The sequence below is a fragment of the Stenella coeruleoalba genome (genome assembly GCF_951394435.1).
Source record: "Stenella coeruleoalba genome assembly, chromosome: 11".
Classification (NCBI taxonomy): Eukaryota; Metazoa; Chordata; class Mammalia; order Artiodactyla; family Delphinidae; genus Stenella; species Stenella coeruleoalba.
The window spans coordinates 66,036,634-66,062,669 of NC_137157.1; the positions used below are offsets into that span (position 1 = coordinate 66,036,634).

A 26,036-nucleotide genomic window follows, 5' to 3' on the forward strand; every position below is an offset into this window, starting at 1 on the left:
ACTAAGATTAAAATATCTTTGAGATTTTCTGAATGGGTATCTGCTGGATTATAAGGATGAAGATTCCTTAGGAATGCTTTAAAATTAGGCCAATGCAAACCATTTTTTAAAACCTTTTTTTTTTTAACTTTCCTATTTAAGCTGTTTGATCATCATGTGATATATAATTTTATGCTTTAGTACCTACTGATGACAGTGTCTTTGAACTTTGGCTAATATGCTAATGTAAAGTAGCCTTATATTTTTCTTACATTATACATTAACAAAAAATGAAAGATCCATTTAGTTTTTAAAAATCTGTTTTGATTTCTTTTTCATTAAGTTCTTTAGTCACTATTAATTTATTGAGGTATGCTGTGAAGACTTAACTCAGGATAACTGAATTTCTTTTCTGTTTCCCGTTTGAAATGCTTTGCTAAACTGTTTTAAGGTCAGAAATGGATATCATCATTTCTCAGTAGCCATAGCAAAGATATTTTGTCTACTATAGGTAGCTTATTTTCTGACCTATGCTTTTTTTTAATCTGAGGAGGATAACCTGCTTTTAAGAAATTTTTCTGACGGTAAGCCTGAGCCAAAGAAAATCTGTTAACTTGTTTTCTAGTGTTAAGTAGATTATTTTTAGGAAATGTAAGTATATACAGATTACCATAATAGATAGCAGTAGTTTTCCGACTACTATTTTTTATTTCTGTTTTCTTTCTTTTTGTTTTTGAAATAGCAGTGGAACCCTTTCTCCACATGAAACCTTAGACAAATCCATGACAATTATAGTTAAGGAAAAAAGAACAAAACCAAAATCTTACTCAGAACCCTAATACCTGTAACAGATCAAAATGGAACGGCTCAGGTTAAAACTCTTGTCAGTTTGAACATGGGAAAGGGAAGAGTGCCATTTAGCGGATGTCAACAGAGGAAATTTAATAAAGAAGAAAATGGGATTGTGTAATTTCAGAGTTTTTGAAAGGTTCAATGCATCTGATATAGAATAAATTTCTTTAACACAGTGGCTTTCTTTGGATCTTCATGTTACAACTTGAAATAGATATTAAAAAATGGAATAGTTTAATTTCCATATATGTCATGAACTTTGAAAATTCCAACAAGAAAAATCACTAAGAATTCAGTCTCTCACATGTATATGTACATCATATTGTGAGTTATCTTTTTGTTAGTGAGCCAAGCTTTTTTATTGTTAGTGCTGTAAAGCTAGTTAATATTTAGAAGACTTTACACAGTACTTAGTGTATGCCATTAATTACTGTGAAAACCTCAGATTATTATTATCCCCATTTTCACAAATGAGACAAAGGAAGGCTATGTAACTTGCTCAAGGTTATACACAGGACAAGATATAAAAATAGACAGTAATCCAGAGCCCTTACACATGTCTTAATAGTTTTTTAAAAAACATGGAAGGAAACACATTTTATTATTGTTTTATCTTTTTTTTTCAAAGATTTTTTTTTTAATGTGGACCATTTTTAAAGTCTTTATTGAATTTGTTACAGTATTGCTTCTGTTTTGGTTTTATGGCCACAAGGCATATGGGATCTTAGCTCCCTGACCAGGGATCAAACCCATATCCCCTGTATTGGAAGGCGAAGTCTTAACCACTGGACTGCCAGGGAAGTCCCTCTTTTATCTTTTTAATGAATTTTATCTAAATTTACCTTTAAAATAGAAATACAAGTATATTTTGAAACTTTAGTAAAAATAAATACTTGAAAGTTTCCACTTTAAAGTATTATTTTGAATTATAAATGTGTTAATATAACCTCTAGTCTAAGAAATTTCATGCAGTAAATGGTAATATAAACAACAGTCACATAGTTACGATGTTGAGTTCTTTGAACTAGAATTGCTATTTGTAATGCATTATTAAAAAGCTGTGGACAGCTTTGTTGCTACTTGTAGCAAAGCTTTTTAAGGTCAAATTTTCTGTAGGTAAAGTACTAGCATCCTAAATGCATAGTACTTGGAAGTAAGCTGAGCTGGGTTCTACCAGTCTGAATTGGTTTAATATAGTCAGGAAAGTCAAATTTCCTAATTCAGATATGGTGTAGAGCATTTTATCAAGCCCTACCTACTTAAGAAAAGAAAAATCACTTTTTAGCAGAGTAGTAAAAAGTAACTCTTTATATTTTGGCTGCTTCCAAAGTGACTCACGAGCTTTGTGAAAATGTATTATATGATCGAGGGCCACACACAGTCTGTTGTACTTGTGCTTTGTGTAAGCATATCTTGATATGTGCCAAAGTCCAGAAAAGCAAATATCACATTTTTCCACTAGGGAATATAGGATAATTTATCAAAACTTCATTATTATATTATCTATTAGACTATTGCTATTAAATTGCTAGAATCCTGTTTTACTTTTATAACCATAGGTATTAAAATATCGCCTTTCAGTATTTTCTTCTTAGGGTACAGAATCTTCCCTTTTACCCTAGTAGACAACATACTTTATCTTAAATTATTTAAATAATATAAGCCTATTCCTATACAAACATTTAATAGTATTATCAGAGAAACTCAATTATAGTTGAAGCATGTTAATTTTGAAAGTATAGGAAATATATTTATGTCAAGATAAAGATGATTTAGAATTACAGAGTGAACAAAGGACAATTTTTCTTAATTTATAAAGAAAGCCTACAATTCAGTTTGAAAAAGACCAGCAACCTAATAAAAAAAGTTAGGCAAAAGGCATGAATAGACAGTTTAAAGAAAAGGAACTTTGAAGAGCCCTTAAACGTGGAAATATTTTCAACCTTACTCATATAAAAGGAAATGTAAATTAAAACTATATGACATACCATGCTGTTAAGAATGGGACAGCTCTGAAATAGTAATATGAGCCAATTTAAAATATGTAATTAAGAGAAAAACAAGATTCAGTTCAGCATCTGAATTATATTTTATATTTAAAAGATACACGTTATGCATAAACATTGGGTATCTCCAAAAGGATACATAAGAAACTACTTCCGGAGAGGGCATCTACATGGCTGAGGGAGCAGCAGAGGAATCCTTGCTTTTCTTCATATCTACAATTTTTTTTTTTGCTGGTACAACTGCCTATTGAAAATTATTTTGGGGGAAAATATTGTCATCGAATATTAAAATCTGTAAGGGACCTGTCCAAGCCATTCCTTTTACAGCTTATTTAGAGTTACTCAAGTGCTTTGGATCAGAGAGGTAGTGATTTCAGCCCAGCTTTCCTTTCATTACAGCTGTAGTACTCAACTGTGCAGCAAGTCTTAATAGGTATTATCTTGATAACAAAGATCTTATCTCTCTGATCATCGTTGTATTCCACTTATTTAGCATACAATAGGTGCTCAGTAAATGTTTGAATGAATTTTAAAAATTATGGTATTTATTACTTTGTGGAGTAATACAGGTGGAAAGCATTTCATCTTTATCTTTGAAAGAAGAAAAAATTATTTTTCTATGGTTCCTCTTCTGGTGAAAAACTTACTGTGAATGCGTTTGTTATAGTTTAATTTTGATCTGTTTTAAAGAGACATTCGTAAAGTTATAATTTGTTCATCATTTTTCAGACACTGGCTTCATGTCCTATTGACCGGAAACCTTTTCAGGCGGTGTTTAAATTCAGTGCATTGGAAGGTTGTGTTAAGGTAAGGTTTAGATTTATTTTGTAAAACAAACTCTTTAAACTTAATTGAGATGATTTTGCTTTAAATTTCCAGTTTGAGTATATTTGTGAATTCAACTTTAATGTGTTTAATTTCCATTGAAAAAATGTTTGAATGGAATATTAGATTCAAACACAAACCCCCACAAAAACTTAAGTCCAGAGTACCTGAAAATTATGTTTTCATGAAAAACATAATGTTGAGAAGATTAAACAAAATTAAATATAAAAGGGTGTCTTTGTTCTTAAATTCTGGTGCTTGAAGGAAACTGAATTTAATTCGAGAAGAATAAGGGGGTTTGTGAAGATCTTGAGAGGGACTTCTCATGGTTTCAGTGTTGTCATGGGCAGATGACTTCTTTTGTTACGTACGGTTTTATTGTAATGCTTAATCCTAGTCACATTCTTGAGATTCACATACCATGCTGATGTTACTTATGATTAAGAACCATGATTATGATTTGTATTCACATTTATTTTTGGCTTACAAATAAAAGAAGAAGAAAGAGATAGGAACATATTCCTGAGTTAATGAATAAAAAGTGAAAAGAGAGTAAGTAGTAATTTACGTAAAGTGAAATGTGTAAGAAAGATTTCTTGAGGTTCTCATTAGTAAGTCAAGAATGGTATACAGTTAAAAATGAGAATACTCAATATATACATATATGATGCCATTGATGGGAAAAACAAACTTCCCAAGTAGCACCAACACTTTGGTTGCTATCTTTGTGAATAGGAAGGGGCATGTAAGCAACATAAAACTATTTAAGCATTAGATGTTCTCAGTGTAGGTGTTTATAATTTGTTTTGATATATTTTTTCCAGATAAGTCTCAGTGACATAAGGTACAAATGAGATTGCAATTCAAATAAAATGACATGTGAAAGATATTGCATGTTGTAATTGTGTTAACTCTGGACATCTATACAGATTAGTATATATCTTGGAGAAAAGATAAAACATTATATATGTGTGTGATAGTATAATCAAAATTAAAGCAACACTTCTCTGAAAGACATGTTCTGTTTTTCCAGACTATATATATTATGTTGCTGAAGCTTCTTTAGCATGAACTAGCTTCCAAAGATATTCTTCTGTAAAATTTTGTTCTGTTGCTTCATGTGAATTTTGTTCTGTTGCTTGGAATAAAAATTTATGTTTTATTTAATAGGGTTTGAGTGTTACTTAAGTTAAAAGTTTGGGGGAGTGTTAATCTAATTTTGTCAAACTTAAAAGGTATTTCTTATCGTGTGTGATATTATCCATACATTCTTTCTTTTTGTTTGAATTTTATTTTATTTTTTTATACAGCAGCTTCATGTTAGTCATCCATTTTATACACGTCAGTGTATACCTGTCAATCCCAATCTCCCAATTCATCACACCACACCACACCCCACCTCCCACCCCCTGCCCACCCCCTTGGTGTCCTTACGTTTGTTCTCTGCATCTGTGTCTCAATTTCTGTACTGCAAACAGGTACATCTGTACCATTTTTCTAGGTTCCACATGTATGCATTAATACACGATATTTTTTTTCTCTTTCTGACCTACTTCACTCTGTATGAGTCTCTAGATGCATCCATGACTCTACAAATGACCCAGATTGTTCCTTTTTATGGCTGAGTAATATTCCATTGTATATATGTACCACATCTTCTTTATCCATTCGTCTGTCAGTGGGCATTTAGGTTGCTTCCATGACCTGCCTATTGTAAATAGTGCTGCAGTGAACATTGGAGTGCATGTGTCTTTTTGAATTATGGTTTTCTCTGGGTATATGCCCAGTAGTGGGATTGCTGGGTCATACGGTAATTCTGTGTGTGGTATTATCCATATATTCTTAATATCTTCCTTTGCCCTTTTACTTCTTTTGAATCTTTATTATCCTTTTCCCTTTACAATTAAACTCGAATGGGTCATATATAATTGCTTATATTTTCAACCACTTGTTGGACATCTCCATCTAGAATACCAAAGGAATCTAAATATTAACAAACCCCAAACTCATCTCATTCCCTGCCCCATCCCCTAACCCCAGTTGTATGGTACCATAATCCCAGTCACCCAGATCAAAAACATCTGGGAGTTTTCCATTTTTTCTCTTTGTCTTATTTTTGCCTGTTCCTTCTGCACAATGTCTTAAATTTGTTCCCACTTCATTACCTCTTTGTAGGCCCTCATGCTATCATCTAGACCTGTTCTACCAATAGAAATATACTACAAACCACTCTATAATATAAAATTTTTAGTAGCCGCATTAAAAGACCAAAAGGAAACAGTTAAATTGAATTTTTATATTTTATTTAATCCAACATATCTAGTGTATTATCTCAACATGTAATATTTTAGAAGAATTATTATTGAAGGATTTTATTTTTTGTTGTTGTTTTCATTGAAATCCGGTGTATATTTTACACTTACAAGTACATCTCAATTTAAACCAGCCACATTTCATATGCTTAATAGTATGTGGCTAGTGACTATTGTCTCATACAGTATAGATCTACACTGTTATAAGAACTTTTTTCCAGTTTCCTGACTTTTATAGTTTCCCTTAACTGGTTCATTCTCCATATCACTGCCAAAGAAAACAAATTTGATCATCTCATTCACATGCTTTTAAAACTCTATTTTCTGATTCCTATAGAATTATTTTCTTATTCAGGACCCTTTACAGTCTGGTCCTAATACATTGTATCAGCTTCATATCCTGCTAATTTTTTCTTCCCCATCTGCATTGGCTTCTTACTGTTTCTTATAACTGTGTTCCCTCCATTTAGAATATTTTTTCCTTATACAGATTCCTACTCATTCTTGAAGACCGACTCATAAATCATCTACTCATTAAAGTCTTCTCTGATATCCTCAAAGTCAGTTCTACATGTATACAAAGATCTGTGTTTATATTTGTTATGAGCACTTAATCTATTTACATGCCCCTCTCTTACTGTTATGTTTCCCCAGAGCTTAGCACACATACTAAGTTTATAGTTTAGCATGCTTGAATTAATAAGCATATGTATTTGGGCTGCACGTTCATTCAGACAATTTTGTTTCTTTAATTTTTTGTCCTTTCAAGGGAAATGTGTAGGTTATCATTTGTGATGCCAGATTATCAGTCTAAATAGGTGATTTTGCTTTTTCTCACAGGTTCACATAAAAAGACAGTTGAGAGAAACAAATGACAAGAAAATTGAAAGCTCTTTTAAGAAACAGCTGTCCTGTCAGGAAAATTCTAAAAGCTGTATGAGGTTAGTGCTGAACTTCAGAAGTGGAATCCAACTGTGTAGAATCAGAAGATAGCTAGAAAAAGAAAAAAAGTACTTAAAAAAATGAGGTTTTTTGTATTTAATTTGAGGTGAGGTTTAAATGTATTTAATTACTTTTAAAGCACACCCTTGATAAGTTAAGGAAGGACCAGCTGAAATCTGAGAATATAATTTATTTGACCTCTATCTTTGATGAATTAGTTTTTTCCTAATTTGTTTTAGATCGATACTTTTGTACAATAAAAGTTACAACAGTGTAAAATTTCTGTAAAATTTTCTGAATGCTTACGCATTTTGGTACATATCAGAAACAAATATGGATAAGCATTGGTGCACAGCCCACATTTTGAGTAACTGCTCTAGTATTTATGGACAGAAAGTAGAAAGTAACTAAAGATACAGTACAACATTCTTCATGAGACAGTTGTAATTGAAACTACTTATTATCTTTCTCATTTTGTTTCTCTGTGTTATAGCAGACACTTGCTACTGCTATAACAAATGTTTATTGTTTAAAAAAAAATTTAAACACGTTTGGATTTGTTTCATTAACTGCTATTGTTAAAACGTAATTGCCTAGAAATAGTACGCAGGTTTAACAGATATTAACATATTTTTGAATTAAATTGAATTAATAGTGTACTGGAGATTCATTTATTATTAATACTTAAAATAACTTGTTACAGTACATTTAAAATTGAAGCCCTTTTTGATCTGAAGTATATTTAGAGCTGTCCAAAAGTTGTCAAAGTCATAATTAAATCTATGATTCATTAGTACATTTCATCAGAATACTAATATCTTAAGAGAGTAAATATATTAGTTACCAAAACAGTTAACAATATTCCTTGAGATTTATTGAATCATGCAACTAATTTAGAACCCTGTAGCTCTTTAGAAGTTATAGACTTTTGGGAAGTTACAGACTTCTTTGGTAATCCTAAGAAAACTATAGACAACTACTATCCGAAAACATACTTAGAGATAAAAGTTTTTAGATTTTAAGGGATTCCTGGAACACTCTATTCAAGAGCCCACCCATAAAGCCAGTTAATAACTGCAGTAGAGCAAATTTTATTTACAGTTTCTTTTAATTATATCTGAGTCAGCTTTGAGTCTTCCATTTATGGTTATATAGTAAATAGCACATTTTTCCCAAGCATAGTGAAGAAATACCTTTTGCTAGCTTCATTATTGATTCATCTCCTATTCTTGGCTGTGACAATGTCATAGGTAGGCATTTTTTCAGAATTACCCAGTTCTCTTGGCTCGTGCTGAGAGTGCAGTGCTCATCATTGTATGACCTGTGATAGGGTCATACAGTGGGTCTAACAGAGCTGAGGTAGTCCACATGCTTAACTGTTTTTTCTCAAGGACTGTGGTAGAGGGATGGTATAGGGATGTAATGCAAAATACTAATGCAAAATAATAATTTGCTTTTGCTCACCAAGTCATACCCTTAATGATTTCTTCCAAGGTGGAAAATCTGTCAGCTGTTAGATTTTTACCGTACATTATTTTGGGAGTCTTTTGGATGTTTTTAGAATTCCTCTCATTCAATCTTATGTTTATGAGGCATATGCCTCATTTCCTGCACTTAGAAGATATCCCATTCAGTGTTGCCTCTCCCTTCTAAAGCTGTAAAACTCCTCTTTCTGATAGTTTCTCCCAGTTCCAGGGAAAGGGGTTGCAAGAGTGTTTTGTTTCTTGTTAGTGAATCTCCATTGCAGTCATTGGAGTGGCAGCTAAGTGGGGAGTCCAACTAATCATGCTTTCTTTGCTAAAATTTAAAACTCAGTGCATAATACTTTCAATTTGGTGGGCAGTGGATTGAAAATAAATGAGCAAAGTAACAGTTTTCTCTTATTTCATCTCTTTATTGGTGTTTACAGAAAAAAAGTCAAAAGAGAAGATCTATTAAGTGCAAAACTTTATGACTTGAAGATGATATACAGTAAGTGACTTTCTTACTTGTGTGTTCTACCTTTTTTTGTTTCTTACTTTAATGCTTGTGCCAAAGTTCTTGTAAGTAATATTTTGGCTTGGAAAATAGTCATGCACAGAACTCTGCTGAGCTCTGTACACTGTATTCAGTCCTACATAAACTGCTTTCATGGAGTCATTTATACTGTTTCCTGCCTTTTTTATTTTCATGCTCAGCTGTAAGGAGGGAAGGGGAGAGTGAATGTGTGTGTGTGTGTGTGTGTGGTTGGTGTGTGTGTGTGTGTGTGTGTGTGTGCGCGCGTGCACGCGCACATGTATGTTGGGAAGAAAAAGGAGAAAAGGATGTTTTCCAACTCCTTGGTTAGCAACCTACATTGTGGTCCTACTCCACTCATTAGTGCAGAAGTCCTTATGGGAACTGAGATGAAATACCTTGTGGGACAATAACTGTAAGCAGTAACAAGAGAAGCCTGTGACAGTGAGAAGGTAATTCATAGTTCCCAGAGGAAGTTGTGGTTTGGCTTTGAGCCACACTTTTAATTTGAAACTTTATTTGGAAATAAAGCATTTCTTACATATTTATCTAAATGAGCAGTTAGATATGCCTGTCTCTTGTTGTCTAGTGTATGGTTCTTTAATACAGGAAAGCTTTGCAGCAGGGCCTGAGAAAAATGGCACTATAGTGCTTTGTGACTCCTCTTTGGAGCTCAAGCGGTTTATTCTTGTTACAAAGAACAACTTACTATAGGCTAATTGTAAGCAGGGAGAAGTGAGCATTTATTTTCCAGGCCAGGTTATAATTAATTTCTATTTATAGATAGAAAGAATTAATGAATTCATCTTAAAACTAAATGATAATCAACTTCATTTTTTATACGTTTGAATACCAAGTTTGGCTGTTGTTGTTATTGGCTTTTTTATTTGAATTAACATGATCTCAGGATTATAGATAACCCCAGATTTACAGATTAATGAATGTCTGTCTTTGATAATTTACTCTTAAAGTGGAATTTCACTAAAAGGACTTTATGGTTAGATAAGCATTTTTCTTTTGTTAAAGAACTTTAGGTATCAAAACTTCTTTGTTTTTCTGTGTCATTGCTGTAGCATAGCATCCTTTTTAATGAATAGCCTTTGTTTGGTAATTCTAGGATCTGATGTAAAATTTACTGCTAAGGAAGAGTAAATGATGTTATAGATTTTCTCTAGATAATCTGGCCCATTCTCCCTATGATAATCTTAGTTTTAAGACTACTGTAATTTTCTTTAAGTATGTATCTCCTGCCTGGACTTATTTTTAGAGAGGAAAACATAGGCAAATCTTAAATCTATAGTGCTTCAGTATGGTGAAGGCCATTTATAAGACTCTTTGATTCATTTGGATTTGAGAATTTGTTTTACTATTCAGAATATGAAATACTAAACAAGTTTTCAGGGGACATGGTAAGCCAGTTGAATAGCTAATTTTTTCCTTCCAATTTATGTATATAAATATATATATACATATATAAATTATGTATATAAATTATGTGCATAACTTATGTATATTACATGTATAAATTATGTATGACATATACAACACTAAGTTTAAAGTGTACAGCATAATGATTTGACTTACATACATCATAAAATGATGACCATGGTAAGTTTAGTGAACATTCATCATCTCATATAGATACAACATTAAAGAAATAGAAAAAAAAATTTTTATCCTTGTGATGAAAACTCTTAGGATTTTCTCTCTTAATGACTTTCATGTATAACATACAGCAGTGTTAATTATATTTATCATGTTGTACATTACATCCCTAGTACTTATTTATCTTATAACTTGAAGTTTGTACCTTTTTACTTCCTTTATCCAGTTCCTCCTTCCCCCACCACCTGCCTCTGGTAACCACAAATCTGATCTTTTTTTCCATGATTTTGTTTGTATAAGTGATACCATACAGTATTTGTCTTTCTCTGTCTGACTTATTTCACTTAGCATAATTCCCTGTAGGTCCTTGCATGTTGTTGTAAATGGCAGGGCTTTGTTCTTTTTCATGGCTGAGTAATATTCCATTGTGTGGAATATGTGTGTGTGTGTGTGTGTGTATCTCACATCTTCTTTATCCATTCATCTATTGATGGACACTTAGGTTGCTTCCATATCTTAGTTATTTTTATTTTTTTTATTATTATTTTTTTTGTGGTACGCGGGCCTCTCACCATTGTGGCCTCTCCCGCTGCGGAGCAGAGGCTCCGGACGCGCAGGCTCAGTGGCCATAGCTCATGGGCCCAGCCGCTCCGCGGCATGTGGGATCTTCCCGGACCAGGGCATGAACCCCGGTCCCCCGCATCGGCAGGTGGACTCTCAACCACTGCGCCACCAGGGAAGCCCTCTTGGTTATTTTAAATAATGCTACAGTAAACATGGAGGTGCATATATCTTTTTGAATGACTGTTTTTGTTTTCTTCGGATAAATACCGAGGGATGGAATTGGTGGATCATATGATACCTCTAGCTTTAATCTTCTTTCTCAAGATTGTTTTGGCTATTCAGTGTCTTCTGTGTTTCCATACAAATTTTGGAATTATTTGTTCTGGTTCTGTGAAAAATGCCATTGGTATTTTGATAGAGATTGCATTGAATCTGTAGATTGCCTTGGGTAGTGTGGTCATTTTAACAATATTAATTCTTCCAGTCCATGAACATGATATATTTTTCCATCTGTTGGTGTTGTCTTCAGTTTCTTTCATCAGCGTCTTATAGGTTTCCAAGTACAGATCTTTTACCTCCTTAGTTAGATTTATTCCTAGGTATTTTATTCTTTTTGATGGAATTTTGAATGGGATTGTTTTCTTAATTTGTCTTTCTGATAGTTTGTTGTTAGGGTAGAGAAGTGCAACAGATTTCTGCATGTTAATTTAGATCCTGCAACTTTACCAAATTCATTGATGAGTTCCAGTAGATTTTTGGTGGCGCCTTTAGGATTTTCTGTGTATAATATGTCATCTGCAAACAGTGACAGTTTTCCTTCTTTCTTTCCAATTTGGATGCTGTTGGTTTCTTTTTCTTGTCTGATTGCTGTGGCTAGGACTTCCAAAATTATGTTGAATAATAGTAGCGAGAGTGGGCATCTTTGTCTTGTCCCTGATCTTAGAGGAAAATGCTTTCAGCATTTCACCGTTGAGTGTGATGTTCGCTGTGGGTTTGTCATATATGGCCTTTATTATGTTGAGGTGTGGTCCCTCTGTACCCACTTTATTGAGTTTTTATCATAAAGGGTGTTGAATTTTTTTTAAAAGCTTTTCTGCAGCTGTTGAGATTATTATATGGTTTTTACTCTTCAGTTTGTTAATGAGTATCACATTGATTGCTTTGTGGATATGGAACCATTCTTTCATCCCGGAGATAAATCCCATTTGATCATGGCATATATGATCGTTTTACTGTACTGTTGAATTTGGTTTGCCATTATTTTGTTGAGTATTTTTGGGTGTATGTTCACCAGTGATATTGGCCTTTAATTTTATTTTTTTGTGATATCTTTGTCTGGTTTGGTATTAGGGTTGCTGGCCTTGGAAATGTTACTTCCTCTGCAGTTTTTTGGAATAGTTTGAGAGGGGTAGATATTAACTCAGTGTTTGGTAGAATTCACCTGAGAAGCCGTCTGGTCCTGGACTTTTGTTTGTTGGGAGTTTTAAAATTTTGAATAGGTAATTTTTAATTATAGTTCTTAAAAAACGTATTTCCTGCCAGAAGGTTAACATTATCCAAGGCCTGTAACTTAATGCCATGTCTACTTATGTTAAGATGCCTGATGTCATTTGTTTGGTTTAGGATAGGCAGAATATTCTTTATACTTTATGAGTGGGTAGAACAAGAGTACTAATACCTATCATGTAATTATTAGCAGATGTCTTAACTGAACAAGTCTGGATTGAGTTGAAGGGTATTGGGTACTTACTGATTACCCATTTAGATTTTTTTCTGTGATGTTGCTTTTTACTTGTGGTGTTTAATACATCTTACTTAGACAGTTTTTCTTCTAGCATTGAGATAGATTATGTACCTGATGAAATAGCTTACATTTAGTTATCATGTTTAATGAAGATTATCCAGGTGTAAATTCTAAATCCATACTCACCACATACTCAGTATGAGAAGTTCGTACTAGGAGAGCAAAAGGGAATTGAGATGAACTCATTCATTCAACAGACTCTGAAGCAGCTCTGGACTCTTAGGGTTGTAGTAATGCACAAAAGAGACAAAGTGCTTGCTAACAGAGTATCTTTTGTGGACAATAAAGAGATAAATGTATAATATGACAGGTGTTATACGTGCTTCAAAGAAGAATAAAGTAGGGTAAAGGGACAAAGGATGATGACATTCTGGAGGTGATTATATAAGGCATCAGGGAAAGCCTCTTGGATTAGATTATATTTGAACAGCAATCTAGAATAAGTAAGGGTCCAAGCCATAAATGTATCTAGAGTGTTGCAGGAGAGGGAAGAGCAAGTGCAAAAGCCTTGAGACAGGAGCAATCATGGTATGTTCAGAGAATAGCATGGAGATCAGTATGACTAGAACAATTGAATTACGTAGATGGAGGAGGAAGAGTTAAGCCATTGGCTGGGAGGTCATTTAACGCCTCCTAAATGGCAAGCACTTTCAGGGATAGTATGGACTGACATATTATTAAAGGATCTCTGGCTGTGAAGGAGAGAATAGTTCATAGGAGGGCAAGGTCCTCATAGGAGGCCTGAGAGACTAGTTTGGTGGCTGTATTCCCGGCCACAGATTATGGTGGGTTGGGCCAGGAAGATATTAGTGGAAGTGGTGAGAAGTGCCTCAATTCTGTAAATGTTGTATTTCAGAGGTGAAATTAAAAGGATTTGCTGATGGATTGATGTGAGGTAAAGAATTCAAGGGTGAGACTAAAGTCCTGGCCTGAACAACTGTTAAAATGGAGTTGCCAGTTACTGAGATGGGGAAGGCCAATAGAATGTTTGGGATGGTATAATAAAGATTTCTCTTTTGGACATGTAAGATGCTTACTCTACAACCAAGTAGAGATGCTCTGAAAAAATATGGATGTTTGCATGTCATATGCAAAAGATTTTTTCATCTTTAGATAGTTTTAATGGTAATTGGTTCATGTCGATATGTGAATTAGTGTTTGGCGCTTAAGTCATATTGATGGTTTCTTGCAGTTATCATTTCTTTCCCCACTCTTGAGTTTGGGCAAAAATGTTAATAAAGACCATGATCAGAAATAAGACTGGAAAGGAAGGTTGAGGCTGTCATAGATAGTTGAGCAATAAAGCTAAAATTTCTGCATATTATCTTACAAGGAGTAATGTTATGCAAAAAGATACCATTAAAGGTTTTTTTCCACTGGATTACAATGTGGTGAAACCGTTTTAGGAAAACTTGGTAAAAGTTACTCCAAAAAGATAGAAAGCTAAATATCTGTTTGAAAAATTCTAGAGCTGTCTCTTTTTTCTCAGGTTGTGTTTCTTTTTTGTCTTTATGACTCATTTAGTATACGCCTTACTTGATCAATTCTGAGAACCCTTCTTTTCCCCCATTGTAACATCTCTGAAGTAGGATTCTATCTTATCATTTGTCTCGTATGATCACTGTTGACCAAGCAGCTGCATAGTTGTCACTGCCTGTGATTGTATGAACATACAAAGTGCTGTCATTAAATCTGGAGAATAGATAGCAGAAACTTGGGAGAAGATCCATAGATAATCCTGGAATTTTCTTAACCCCTAGACCTCTAACTGAGAGAGAATTGGGGGAAATTCATCAGACACATGCGCAGCATTCCCGAGAAAGTCATAAGTTGGCTAATTCTATTAAGTACATACTTAACTGCAAAGGCCAGTATAAGAGGCCAGCACCAATAATTTAGTTCTTGTATGGATTTCCTGAAGAATCACCATTGTTCTTTATTTTTCTTCCAGCTTTATTGAGATAATAATTGATATATACAGCACTGTGAAAGTTTAAGGTATACAGCATAATGTTTTGAGTTACATACATCATGAAATGATTATCACAGTAAGTTTAGTGAACATCATCTCATATAGCTACATTAAAGAAATAGAAAAATGTGTTTCCTTGTAATGAGAACTCTCAGGATTTGCTCTCTAACAACTTTGACGTATAACATACAATGGTGTTAATTATATTTATCATGTTGTATGTTACATCCCTAGTACTTATTTATCCTATAACTGGAAGTCTGCACCTTTTGACTACCTTCATCAATTCCCCCTCCTCTCAACCTTCATCTCTGGTAACCACAAGTCTGAGCTCTTTTTCTATGAGTTTGTTTGATTGTTTGTTTTTGAAGTATAATTGACCTACAACACTGTGTTAGTTCCTGGTACACACATAATGATTTGATATTTCTGTACATTTCAAAATGATCACCATGATAAATCCATTTACCATCTGTCACCATACAAAGATATTACATAATTTATTGACTGTATTCTCCACAAATCACCACTGTTCTTGATAGCATAGAGGATGATATCATGTGAAAAATGGTCATCAACAAACTTGGGTTGAAAAGTAATTCGAAAAAGTTGGATTTTGCATGTAAAGAAGTTTTATGAATGCCTTAACCAATTTATTATGCCTGTATATTCACTTTTATTAGTCAATTAAAAACTGTACCTAGGTCTATATTAGTTTCCTAGGGCTGCTGTAAAAAATTCATTACAAACCTGATGGCCAGAACAGCTGGGTGGTCAAAACAGCTCTTGCAGTAATTCTGAAATAAAATTTCTAAGTGATGAGAAATCACTGTGACCCAACTCTGATGCAGAGATGGTGTTCTCCAAATAACATTTCCTAATAAAAGAACCAGGCCTCCTTGAAATAAATGACTGTTTACAGGTTTGAGATAGTAAATAAATAAGATGTGCCTAGAATATTTTTTTCTTAACAGAAGGCAAGGAAACTTTCAAAGCAGTGCTAGGATTGTAACAAGTCTCAAGAATCAACTAGATTGGGCTCCCTTTAGGCAAAAATGGAACAATCTGAGCATGAAGAGGATAATAACTTCAGTAACTGTCAAGGACAGTTATTGAAACCTGTCAGATATGTTTAAGTTCATGAGTTCATCATGCTACCTTGTAAGTAAACAAACACAAATTGGTCTATTTTAGAGGATGCTAGGAAGTTAACTCATTTTTAAAACCAATATATGAAAGGAAAGATACAAGCATCTACCTTGCCTTTTGTATATAAACTATACATCAAGGTAATTGAACAGGTAGTAAAGGAAAGTTTGTTTATTTTATTTATTTATTTATTTTGCGGTACGAGGGCCTCTCATTTCTGATTAAGAAATCTAACTACTAATTTATAAGACATACAAGAGACAGAGATGCGTGTTAAGTGACAAGGAGATGCAATCAACAAAATGTAGACCATAGACAAATGACCTGGTTTCTTCTGTCAAAAAGTTCCAAGGAGTTTAAAAGTGGGAGAGGGAACCTGTAGATTAAAAGAGACAAAAGAAAGATTCAACTAGTCACAGTTGGATTATTTGGATCCTTATTGTGACATGTTGTAAAAAGAAAGTAAAATATATATATATAAAACTTTAAGGACAGTTGGTGAAAATTGAACTTCAGGTGTTTGGTATTAAGGAGTTATTGGAGGTTTTTTGTTTACTTGTAATAATGGTATTAATGTTATTTTTTCCCCAAAGAACACTTATATTTTAGAGTTATTTACTGAAATAGTTGTGCATTAAAATGATATGATGTCTAGAATTTGTTTCAAAATGACTTGAGAAGGTAGTAGATAAATTAACAGTGGATGTGAATTAATAATTGTGGAGGCAGGGATATGGGTATAATGGAGTTTCATTATGCTATTTGCTCTATTTTGTGTTTGTTTGAAATTTTCTGTAATTAAAAAAAATGTACTATGAGAATTTAATTGGCCGTTTTCCCCTGATAGTGGTGCATAAAATAATTCAAGTTCTTACAGTTAACTTCAATGAAATAAAGTATATCAGCTTGTTTTGTGGCTTTTTTTTCTAGTAAGATTTTAAGTTGTGAATAGTTGTGTTTTCTGTATGGCATTTTCCAGGGTATCATACAAAGTGGTAATGGCAATTAAGTACTTAGTATTTGATTGTCCTTGGCTGTAGCTACCTGATGATAAAAGGTAACTGATCTATGCCTGTAACAGACAGCAAACAAACTTCAGAAAGCTTCAGTAATAAAAAGATGCGTGAAAATAAAAGACAATTTTAGGAAAGTAGTTTTCTCTTGAAGGCAAAGAGACTGAAACAAAGATTAAATAAAAGTAAAATAACTAAATGTTAACAGTTAAATCTGCCCTGTAGGTGTCATTTTTTGTACTTTATGGAATGTTCAAAATTGTTCATAATTATAAATTTTAAAACAATTTTAAAAGGCTGAATATCTTGGCCAAGATCACACAGTTGGAGCAGACAGAATTTGATCCAGTCTTCTGACTCTATGTCTAATGCCTCTTACCACTGCAGAATAATGCTAAAGTATGATATTATTAATATTACTCATCTTAAGCCTCTCACTTTGTGGTTGTCCACAAGCTTTGTAACTCAAATTATCATCTTTTTCTAATGGCTCGATATAAATAGCAGACTGCTCCCTACTTAGCAGACCAATTAACTTTGTAATTAACTTTATTTTGTGTTTCCTTTCAGAAATGTAATAGAGAACAGGTTTTGTTTTTGTTTTTTTTCAGGCTCAAGTTTATAAGTCATAACTATAGGAATAGAACCTTTAAGGATTTTAACCTTTAATTTTCACATTGAGATTTCTTAGATATCATTTATTAACAAACTGCCTCATTAGAAGACCAAGAGAATCTGTAAAGTTACTTGTAATTGTCTCAAAGTTTAGAGGCAATAATGAACCTATCATGCAAAAGAGAAGCAACCTTGGACTCTTAAATGTAGGCATTTGATGACTGAGCAAGGAACTAAGATGAAAGTTAAGGTGAAGGTAGAGTTAGTGGGAAGTTGTGCAAATTAAGAACATTTTTATGTATTTACCTAGTTAGACTGAGCAGGAACCATGGTGCCCAAAGGATAATTTAAATTTATTTTTATGAAAGAACTTCTTGAGAGAATATTATCTGTCTTTTTATGATTGCTTGGCTAGATTTCAGAAGCAATGCGGTTTAGTGTCTTTAATTTTTTTCAAGTTTTTCGAAGTTTTTAATTGGGTGCCTGCCAAGTACTAGGCTCTAAGCTCAGAGCCTTTGTTATACTGGTTCGTATTGTAGAAAAAGATGTTGTCATGAAACATCTTTTGGGATATACTGAATTCAAAAGAATGAGATAAGCTTCCGGGTAAGCATAACAGATTGAGCACCTGTTTAATTCTCTTATCCCTCCTAGAACCCTATGGAAATGACCATAAAGGAATGAAAAGAAAATAAAAATTTAAAGCCAGAAAGATAAGAGAACTAGAGAGGAGGGACAGCAGATAAGAAATGTCCATAAAGTAGAAGCTTGAAAATGGTTGTTTGAGGTGAATGGTAAACTGTCTTAGCAGAAAGCTGAAGCCCAAACCTTTCATGGAGAGAGTGGGGTTAAGAATCAAATCAGTTCATGTACCATAGAACCTTAGTCTTGGGTCTGGGGGCCTCTATTATCTCTGAAAGCAGGTATATGCAGTTGTGCTGAAAAACAGAATTGGTTAAATTTTTTTAAAGGAGAAGTATATCCTGCAGATTACTGGCCAGTGTAGGGGAAGGAGTCTATGCAGGCAAAGACTGGAGGCTTACTCTCTAGAATGAGTGGTTGAACTAGATTAAACTGTAGCACACATGGGAGTAGAGGAAACAACAGTAAAGAAAGGGAAATTAAGTCAGATGTTGAGGCCTCTAGTTCTCTACCCATGATCATTTCCCAAAGCACTTGCAATCTTGCTTGTTCCCAAAGTGGGAGATAGAAGGTATCTTCCAGGATACTGTCTTGCCTAAAGGACTTGGAGATACTGCCATTTGGGTGTGTCTGAATGAAGCAGCCAGATCTGTGCTTGATCACCTTACAGTGAAAGCCATTGAAAGGCACTGACCACCCATCCACATCATCTTCAATCAGTATTTTAGTGTCCCGCAAACAATCAAGGATCACCAGAGATTTGAGGGAACCTCCAATATAATAGAGATCAATAAAGAGACAAAGGAAAGGAACCTGATAGAAACCCAGTGCTGGGAAACAGGGAACTACTTGAAAATTAATATCCTCAGAGATAAGATAAGGGATATTTCATCAGTGAGACAAGAAAAGACTAAAAAAAGAAAACTTTTGGAAATTTAGAATATTATAGTAGAAGTTTAAAATATTGAACGGAAGTGGAAGATGAGCTTAGAAACCTCAGAAAGTGGGACAGAAGTCAAAGAGGTGATAGGGTATTAGTTCATGAGGTTCCAGTACTGAGTACTAAAATTCCAGAAAGAAAAAATAAAAGGGAGAAATTTATCAAGAAAAATACAACAAAAGAAAATTTCCCAGAATAGTAGAGTATGAGTATCCAGATAATTAATCTAATACCTAGTAAATGAGGAAAGAACTATACTAAGTGCTTTATAAAATCCTAGAACTCTGCATATAACAATATTTGAAGAGCTTCTAGAGAGAGAAAATAGACCATGTGTAAAAGAATGTTGTCAGCAACAACAGATGGAGCAGTGGAGCACTGCCTTGAAAATTCTGGGGAAAACAATTACTAACCTAGAAAATTCTGTACACTACCAAACCATCAGTCAAGTGTTAGGGCAAAATAAAGACATTCTCAAATACATAAGAGCTCAAAAATTCATTCTCACACATCCTCTCTTATAATTATACTGGAGGATATGTATGTGTCACTTAATGAGAAAGTAAACAAAGGAACAATGTGAGATTCAGAAAATGAGTTCCTAAAAGAAACAGAGAAAGGAGAAAAATAATAAAATGAGTTTTGACCCAGGAAGAAAGGGTATCGTGACAATGATGGAGGATAGTCTCAGAATGACGGTTGAACAGCAGCGTTTAGAGAGTTGTCAGTTCAGATTGGAGCAAGACAAAAGAAGAGTATTTCCAAGAGAGTGGGGAGCAAACTTGATGAATGAATTGATGTATTTGAGTGTATTAAGAGGAGATTTTTACTTTTGTTGTAGAGTTAGCTAAGTTAATGATAGATAATATAATTAAAGAAAAAAGAAAACAAAGCAGTCATTATCCCTAGGAGAAGCAAGAAGTTGTGCAAGAAAAGTAATCGTAATTCAGTACATGGTTCAGCCGAGAATGTCTGTATAGTTATAATTATGTAATATTGCTTATGTCCAATGTTGATATATCAAAAGAACATTAGGGTAGAGGAGCAGAAGTCTTTACCTTCTATAGAAAAAAAAATTGGAAAATATCTGAAACCAAAAAAATCAAGGTAGAGTAAGCATGTTATTTAGAAATAAAGAGGTGAAATATGAGAGGAGACAGCTAAAGGATTTGGTGAGTGCTTTGGTGGAGCTGAAATCAGGAGTGGGGATTGCTGTAGTTTTTTTTTTTTTTAATAAGTTTAGAAATGCTGTTTGACTTCTTGAAGTATGTACATGCATTACTTTGATAAAAATTAAATGAAAAGATGTATCACTGCTGTCCAAAGGATAGATTAGTAGAATGAACTTGTGAAATGGTCTCTAGGAAACCACAGTTTAGATAAATCCACCATTGGAGCTGCTCATAATCACCTGAGAATTACCCAGAAATATGTGAAATAGCTTTTGGACGAGATTTTCATACTTAGCATTGGCCAGAAAACTAACAGTTCTTCCCACAGAGAGCATTTCATCTGTGGTGGCTTCTTGACATAGGCTTCCAAGTGAAGGAATGCTGTGTCAGCAGTACGTACTTACTCAGTATTGAGTGAATGAAACCTGAATGAGAACAACTTAGCACCCTTTGGGCGTAAAAAATACTGTGTAGCTACAACACAGCAATTCTCAGTCTAGTTGAAGGAAATTGTTATTTCTAAGAATGTGGCTGGGTACCTATCACACATTTTTATTCCTGGCTTCTTTAACCACTTGAAAAAGTCAGTATCATCTTTTAAATATACATCAAAGGGTAGGAAAATAAGTTCCTGGAACTCATCCAGCACCCCTCTCCCCAGCATGAAATTTCATTTGTTACAGCAGTTCTGGGTGGGACATGTGTGAAGGATGGATAATGGCATGAAACCATACAGCTGTTATGTAGTAACTTAAAAGGAAATTAGTATGTTATTAAGTAGAGAGTAGACTGTTACCAACTGGACTGACAGAAGAAACCCAAAATACTTACAATCTTGCAGTGGCAGGAAACAGGCCTCCCAGTCAGTCAGGTTGATTTACTTTGAACAGAGTTAGTAGGGCCTTTGTGAGACAAGTTTGGCTGGAGATTGAAAGACCAGTTGTTGATTGTACTGTAAACTTTTCCCAGAGTTCTGAGGAGAGAGCAGTGGCAGTACCAGCAGCAGTTTATTGCAGACAAGTGTATTGATAGGTAGAGATGACTAATAACATAGGTTTGATGATAAAGAAAACCAAGAGCAGTAATCTATAAAGATGTTAACACAATTTTTGTGGTTAGCAGAAACTATTCCTCCTTTATCTTCCTTAACTTGGAAGTATGTATCCATAGAAATAAATTTTCAGATGGGACAGGTAAAACCAAAAAATAAGTCGTAAGCAATACAACCAAAAACGCTGCCATAGCAGAAAGCTGTTTTAATCAACACTTCTACTTTTCCTAATTCTATAAAGTTTGAGGAGGAAGGGGGAGGGTACTTAATTGAAATTGGTGGCCGTGGCCAAATGGTAATTTATGGTTGACAAGGGCTGATGGCCCCAGTTCCCCTGGTCAGCTTCTACTTGAGGTGAGTTAACAGTACCTGTTGTTTAGGTCATAACTTGAAAGGATATATTAAGTGCATTATTGATATTAAATAATTTGACTTCTTTTATATGCTTTTCATTATAGGACGGTTTAAGTTTGCACATGGTGCCAGAAAATATTGACTAGAATTTTAATACTTAATGCTCCGAGCATAGCAATTTTACACGCTTCACTAGTTCTCTGTATTGCGCCCTCTTATATTTTCCTTTTGTCTGTGGCTTAACAAGATAAAATTAGCATTAAAAAAAATTTTATCAATGCAAGTACTGCTATTTTAAATACAACTTGTCTACACATTTTAACCTTCTCTTGTCAATATGCCAGTATCAATACTCGTTTAAAACCTTTTAAAATAAAAATTAAGGCAAGATCTTTTTGTGTCTTTGTACAGGAAACTCTAAACACAGTGAAATGGGAGGAAAAGAAAATGCAATAATAAAGACAAATAAGGTTTGTTGAAATAAAGAAAAATATTTTTCTTAGATTAATAACAGTTTATTATTGTTTTGGTACATAACTCTAGTGCCTCATGTATATCAAAATATTTAAATATAACTATTGGGTGGGCCAAAAAGTTCGTTCGGGTTTTTCAGTACGATTTAACAGAAAAACCTGAATGAACTTTTTGGCTAACCCAATATTACCTACCTATTATGGAAAGATTTTGTTTGCTGTAACACCAACCTCTCTTTACTTTTCTAGCCTCAAAGATCAAATCCGTGTACAAATCAGTGCTTCAGAAATTTTTTCTCCAATATCTTCTCTTCTAGTAGTCACACTGGGGAATCTGCTTTTACCAGTACAGCTTACTGGTTAGTATTTTCTGCTTTTAATTTATGCTTTTTATATTTGATATTTTAGTTATTAAAGTTAACTTTTGGTAGAAATTTAAACTTGGCTCAACAAACATTATGAAAGCACCTTGTTTTATGTTCTTGTTTCTTTTGGCAAATAAAGGGAAACCTGTTACTTTGTGACCCTCTGTTATGCAGTGACTGCCTATGCTAGTGGTCTTCCTTTTCCTTAATAATAAATTTAGTTGTTCTACACAAGGTTTTTATGTGACAGAGAAGTAGGCTAGTTGTTAAATGATGAGGGAAGTACCTAATAAAGCAGAACACTTTCAGAGTAGACTCAGTCATCTTTGAATCCTTTAGTAACTGGCATTATAGATCGTGAGTAGATATTTGTGGAATTTGAAGATTAAGTTGGAGTTTTAAAATCCCATGGAGTTGGTTGAATGAACGAGACAGATTAAGATTGTGATTTAATTTTAGAGGTTGGCAAGTTACCCAAAGAAAACAATTACATCCGAGTAGCCTTTTGAAAAACCGAACTGTACCCATTTTTGGTTACAAAAATAACCATGCCTTCCTTTACTTTCTTCTTTCGTCTTACACTTCGCTTCAGGTGGCAACTATTGCACCTAGAATTCTGGCTGGAACTGCTTGCTGCAACTTTGGTTCATGGGATAGAAGTAGTGTTGCTTTTTTCTCTCAATAATAAGGCTATTCGTCTGAATTGACTTTTTAAAAATTCTGTCAAGATAGAAATTCAGGTGTTATTTTTATGAATCAGATTAGTACAATTTAGATTTATAATATAAAAAATTCAGGAATGAGTTCATTTTGAAAGTTTTTAAATAGAAAAATGTTCTTTTTTTAAAAAATGTGATTTATAATGCTAGGTATAAAAACTTCTGCTATTTATGGTATAACTCAGTTGTTATTCTGAACTTAAATATTTGGAATTCTGATGAGGGTCTAAAATTTATCTTTTAGTACAGAATTTATAGAAGTCAATGAAATCAGTGCGTTGATTAGGCAGAAGAGACAGGAACTGGAATTGTCATGGTTTCCTGATACATTACCTGGAATTGGAAGGTAAAAAAAAAATTGTTTACTAAAGTGTCTGCATGCTAACATGTGCATAAGATATCATTAATAAGGCACCAGAGGTATCTTATTCAATGGGTATGTTTCTAAGAAAGTTTTGTTTAATTCAACTTTGGTGTTTCAGTTGCCTAATGAAAAGCCCCTATTTAAAGAACCCCTTGAAAAGTAAAGAATATTTTATTTATTTGTTTAATAAATGTAGATATTTGATTACTTTAACAGGGAGAGCACCCAAATGATAAGATTCATTATTAGTAATAGCATTCAGATCTTCCATCCTTCTTCTGTCTTTTCCTCCATTCCAGTCTTCCCTGTGTGCTATTAGCTGAAGCACTGATTTTATCATGACACTTCCCATCTCCACAGTGTTATTCTAAATCACTACTTGATCAAGTCCCTACTTTGCCCTGACATTCATGACTTTCTATAATCTAGCCCTTTCTCTCTTAGTTTTTTCTGAAGCTATTAACACATTGGTAGGTACACGATGTATACTTAAATCAGGTTCCTATGTAAAGACCAAGTTCCTTGCCAGAGTTTTATATTCATTCCTGTAACATACTGTAACTTTTAGATATCACTGTAATACAGTTCTGCGAAGGGCCTTCACCCTCTAGGAATAACAGTGGAACATAAGTAAAATTAGAAAGTCCAGATATGTATAATATGAAACCTTAGAGCTGTTTTCTTTGTACATGTGCAAGTTGCACATTGTTCTTCAAGCTTCTTTCCTCCTACTCCAGAATCTCACCTTCGACTGGGTGAGATAGTCTTTTGTTATGAGACCTGACTGAACAAAATATGAATCAGAGTAGGAAGAAGCTGAGGGTGGATTGGTTGTGAGTGAAGAAACTTTGGCGTCTTAGCAGGTCCATAGAGACCCTGGGAACCTTGAAGAGCCGTCATCCTCAGATTGAGGGATTTTAGAATATAACATAGCAATAGACATCAGGTGGTTTTTTTCCTTTTTAAAAATGTATTTATTTTGATGTTTTTGGCCTTGATATATGCTGTAAAAACATAAAGAAGTCTAATAAAGAATGTGATAAACATCCATAATGTTTATCACATTCAAAATTCAAGTGATGTAGTTTTACTTTCAGTTTTTGTTACTTTTTTTAAATGTATGAACTGATTCCCCTTTGACCTTGGTAATTTCTTTAAAGCCTGATTTGATTAACTCGACTAAATTATCTCTTTGGTTGCCTGGAAGTGGAGGGGGGCTGGAGCAAGGGGCATGAAGGAGCTTTCTGGGATGGCGGAAATGTTCTATTTCTTGTTTGGGGTGGAGGTTATACAGGTGTATACATTGGTCAAAAGTCATCATACTGTGAACTTAAAATCTGTGCATTTCATTTGTGTATTTTATTTATCTGCATTTTATTATCCAAATTTATTATTTTTTAGAGTGGTGGGAAGAAAAGGCTAAAAAATTTTTGACAAAGTCTTGCATTAACTTCTTTAAACAAGAAACAACTGTTATGTATTAAGTTGCCTTTGATCTCCCTTTGCTATTAATTTATCAAAAAACATGCTTTTAAAAGGTTTTCTGTTTTGTTTTTGTTTTTTGCAGCCAGTTGGTAACCATCTTTGAACAATGAGTAACCTTGAGCTTACATTTTTAGCTATTTGGCAAAAAATAATTTAAGCACCCTGTATTTTAATGTCGCTAACCTGATTTGGAAAATTAGTACCTTTAAATTGCTGGTTTAATTTTTAAACCATTTAAACAAAAATGTCTTTTTTTTTGAATTTTCAGAATTAGTTTTATACCCTGGAATATTGAAACAGAAGTGCTTCCTCTCATCTCCTCCTCTGTGTTGCCAAGAACTATTTTTCCAACAAGTACCATATCTTTAGAAAATTTTGGTAAAGTTTTTGAAATTCTTTCTAGTTTAAAAAAAGTTATTAGCCTCTTTCAGTCTCATAAAAAGAATGAGTGTTGATGACTTAGAAAAAGTGTAAAATAAGGTATAGATAGTAAGTCCTAGATATTTCTATAAATATTTGTACAGTGACTTGACTTTAAAATTGTCCCAACTAGAAAATTCCTTTTAAGAAATTACAGCTTCATGACTTTGAGGAACTGATTAGAAGTCTCCTTTCTATTTAGGGCTTCAATGTTCAAACCATAGATCTTTAAAGTAATATCTCCTATTAATTATGAACAAATAGTTTGAGTCTTTACTATTTGTGGATAGCTGTTGTCTCTTGCTTTTGCCTAGTGATTCATTAAGCAAATGGCAGTTATCAGACGAAACATATTTTCTTTTGTTGTTTTCCCTATAAAATTGCCCACATGGATTCAAATCTTGGGATAACTCATTTT

The 26,036-nt window shown here is 33.7% G+C and overlaps 1 protein-coding gene across 8 annotated transcripts in view; it reads left to right on the plus strand.

Annotated features, from left to right (window-relative positions):
- The window catches only part of SCAF11 (SR-related CTD associated factor 11), a 73,373-nt gene that overhangs the window by 38,212 nt on the left and 9,125 nt on the right, over positions 1 to 26,036 (plus strand). For all 8 annotated transcript variants that reach the window (XM_079938578.1, XM_079938577.1, XM_079938580.1 and 5 more), the window contains 7 exons: positions 3,567 to 3,644; positions 6,815 to 6,915; positions 8,826 to 8,887; positions 22,204 to 22,262; positions 22,515 to 22,624; positions 23,594 to 23,695; positions 25,467 to 25,576. In XM_079938578.1, coding sequence (XP_079794704.1) covers positions 3,567 to 3,644; positions 6,815 to 6,915; positions 8,826 to 8,887; positions 22,204 to 22,262; positions 22,515 to 22,624; positions 23,594 to 23,695; positions 25,467 to 25,576 — 622 coding nt within the window. The remainder of the gene's footprint in view (positions 1 to 3,566; positions 3,645 to 6,814; positions 6,916 to 8,825; positions 8,888 to 22,203; positions 22,263 to 22,514; positions 22,625 to 23,593; positions 23,696 to 25,466; positions 25,577 to 26,036) is intronic.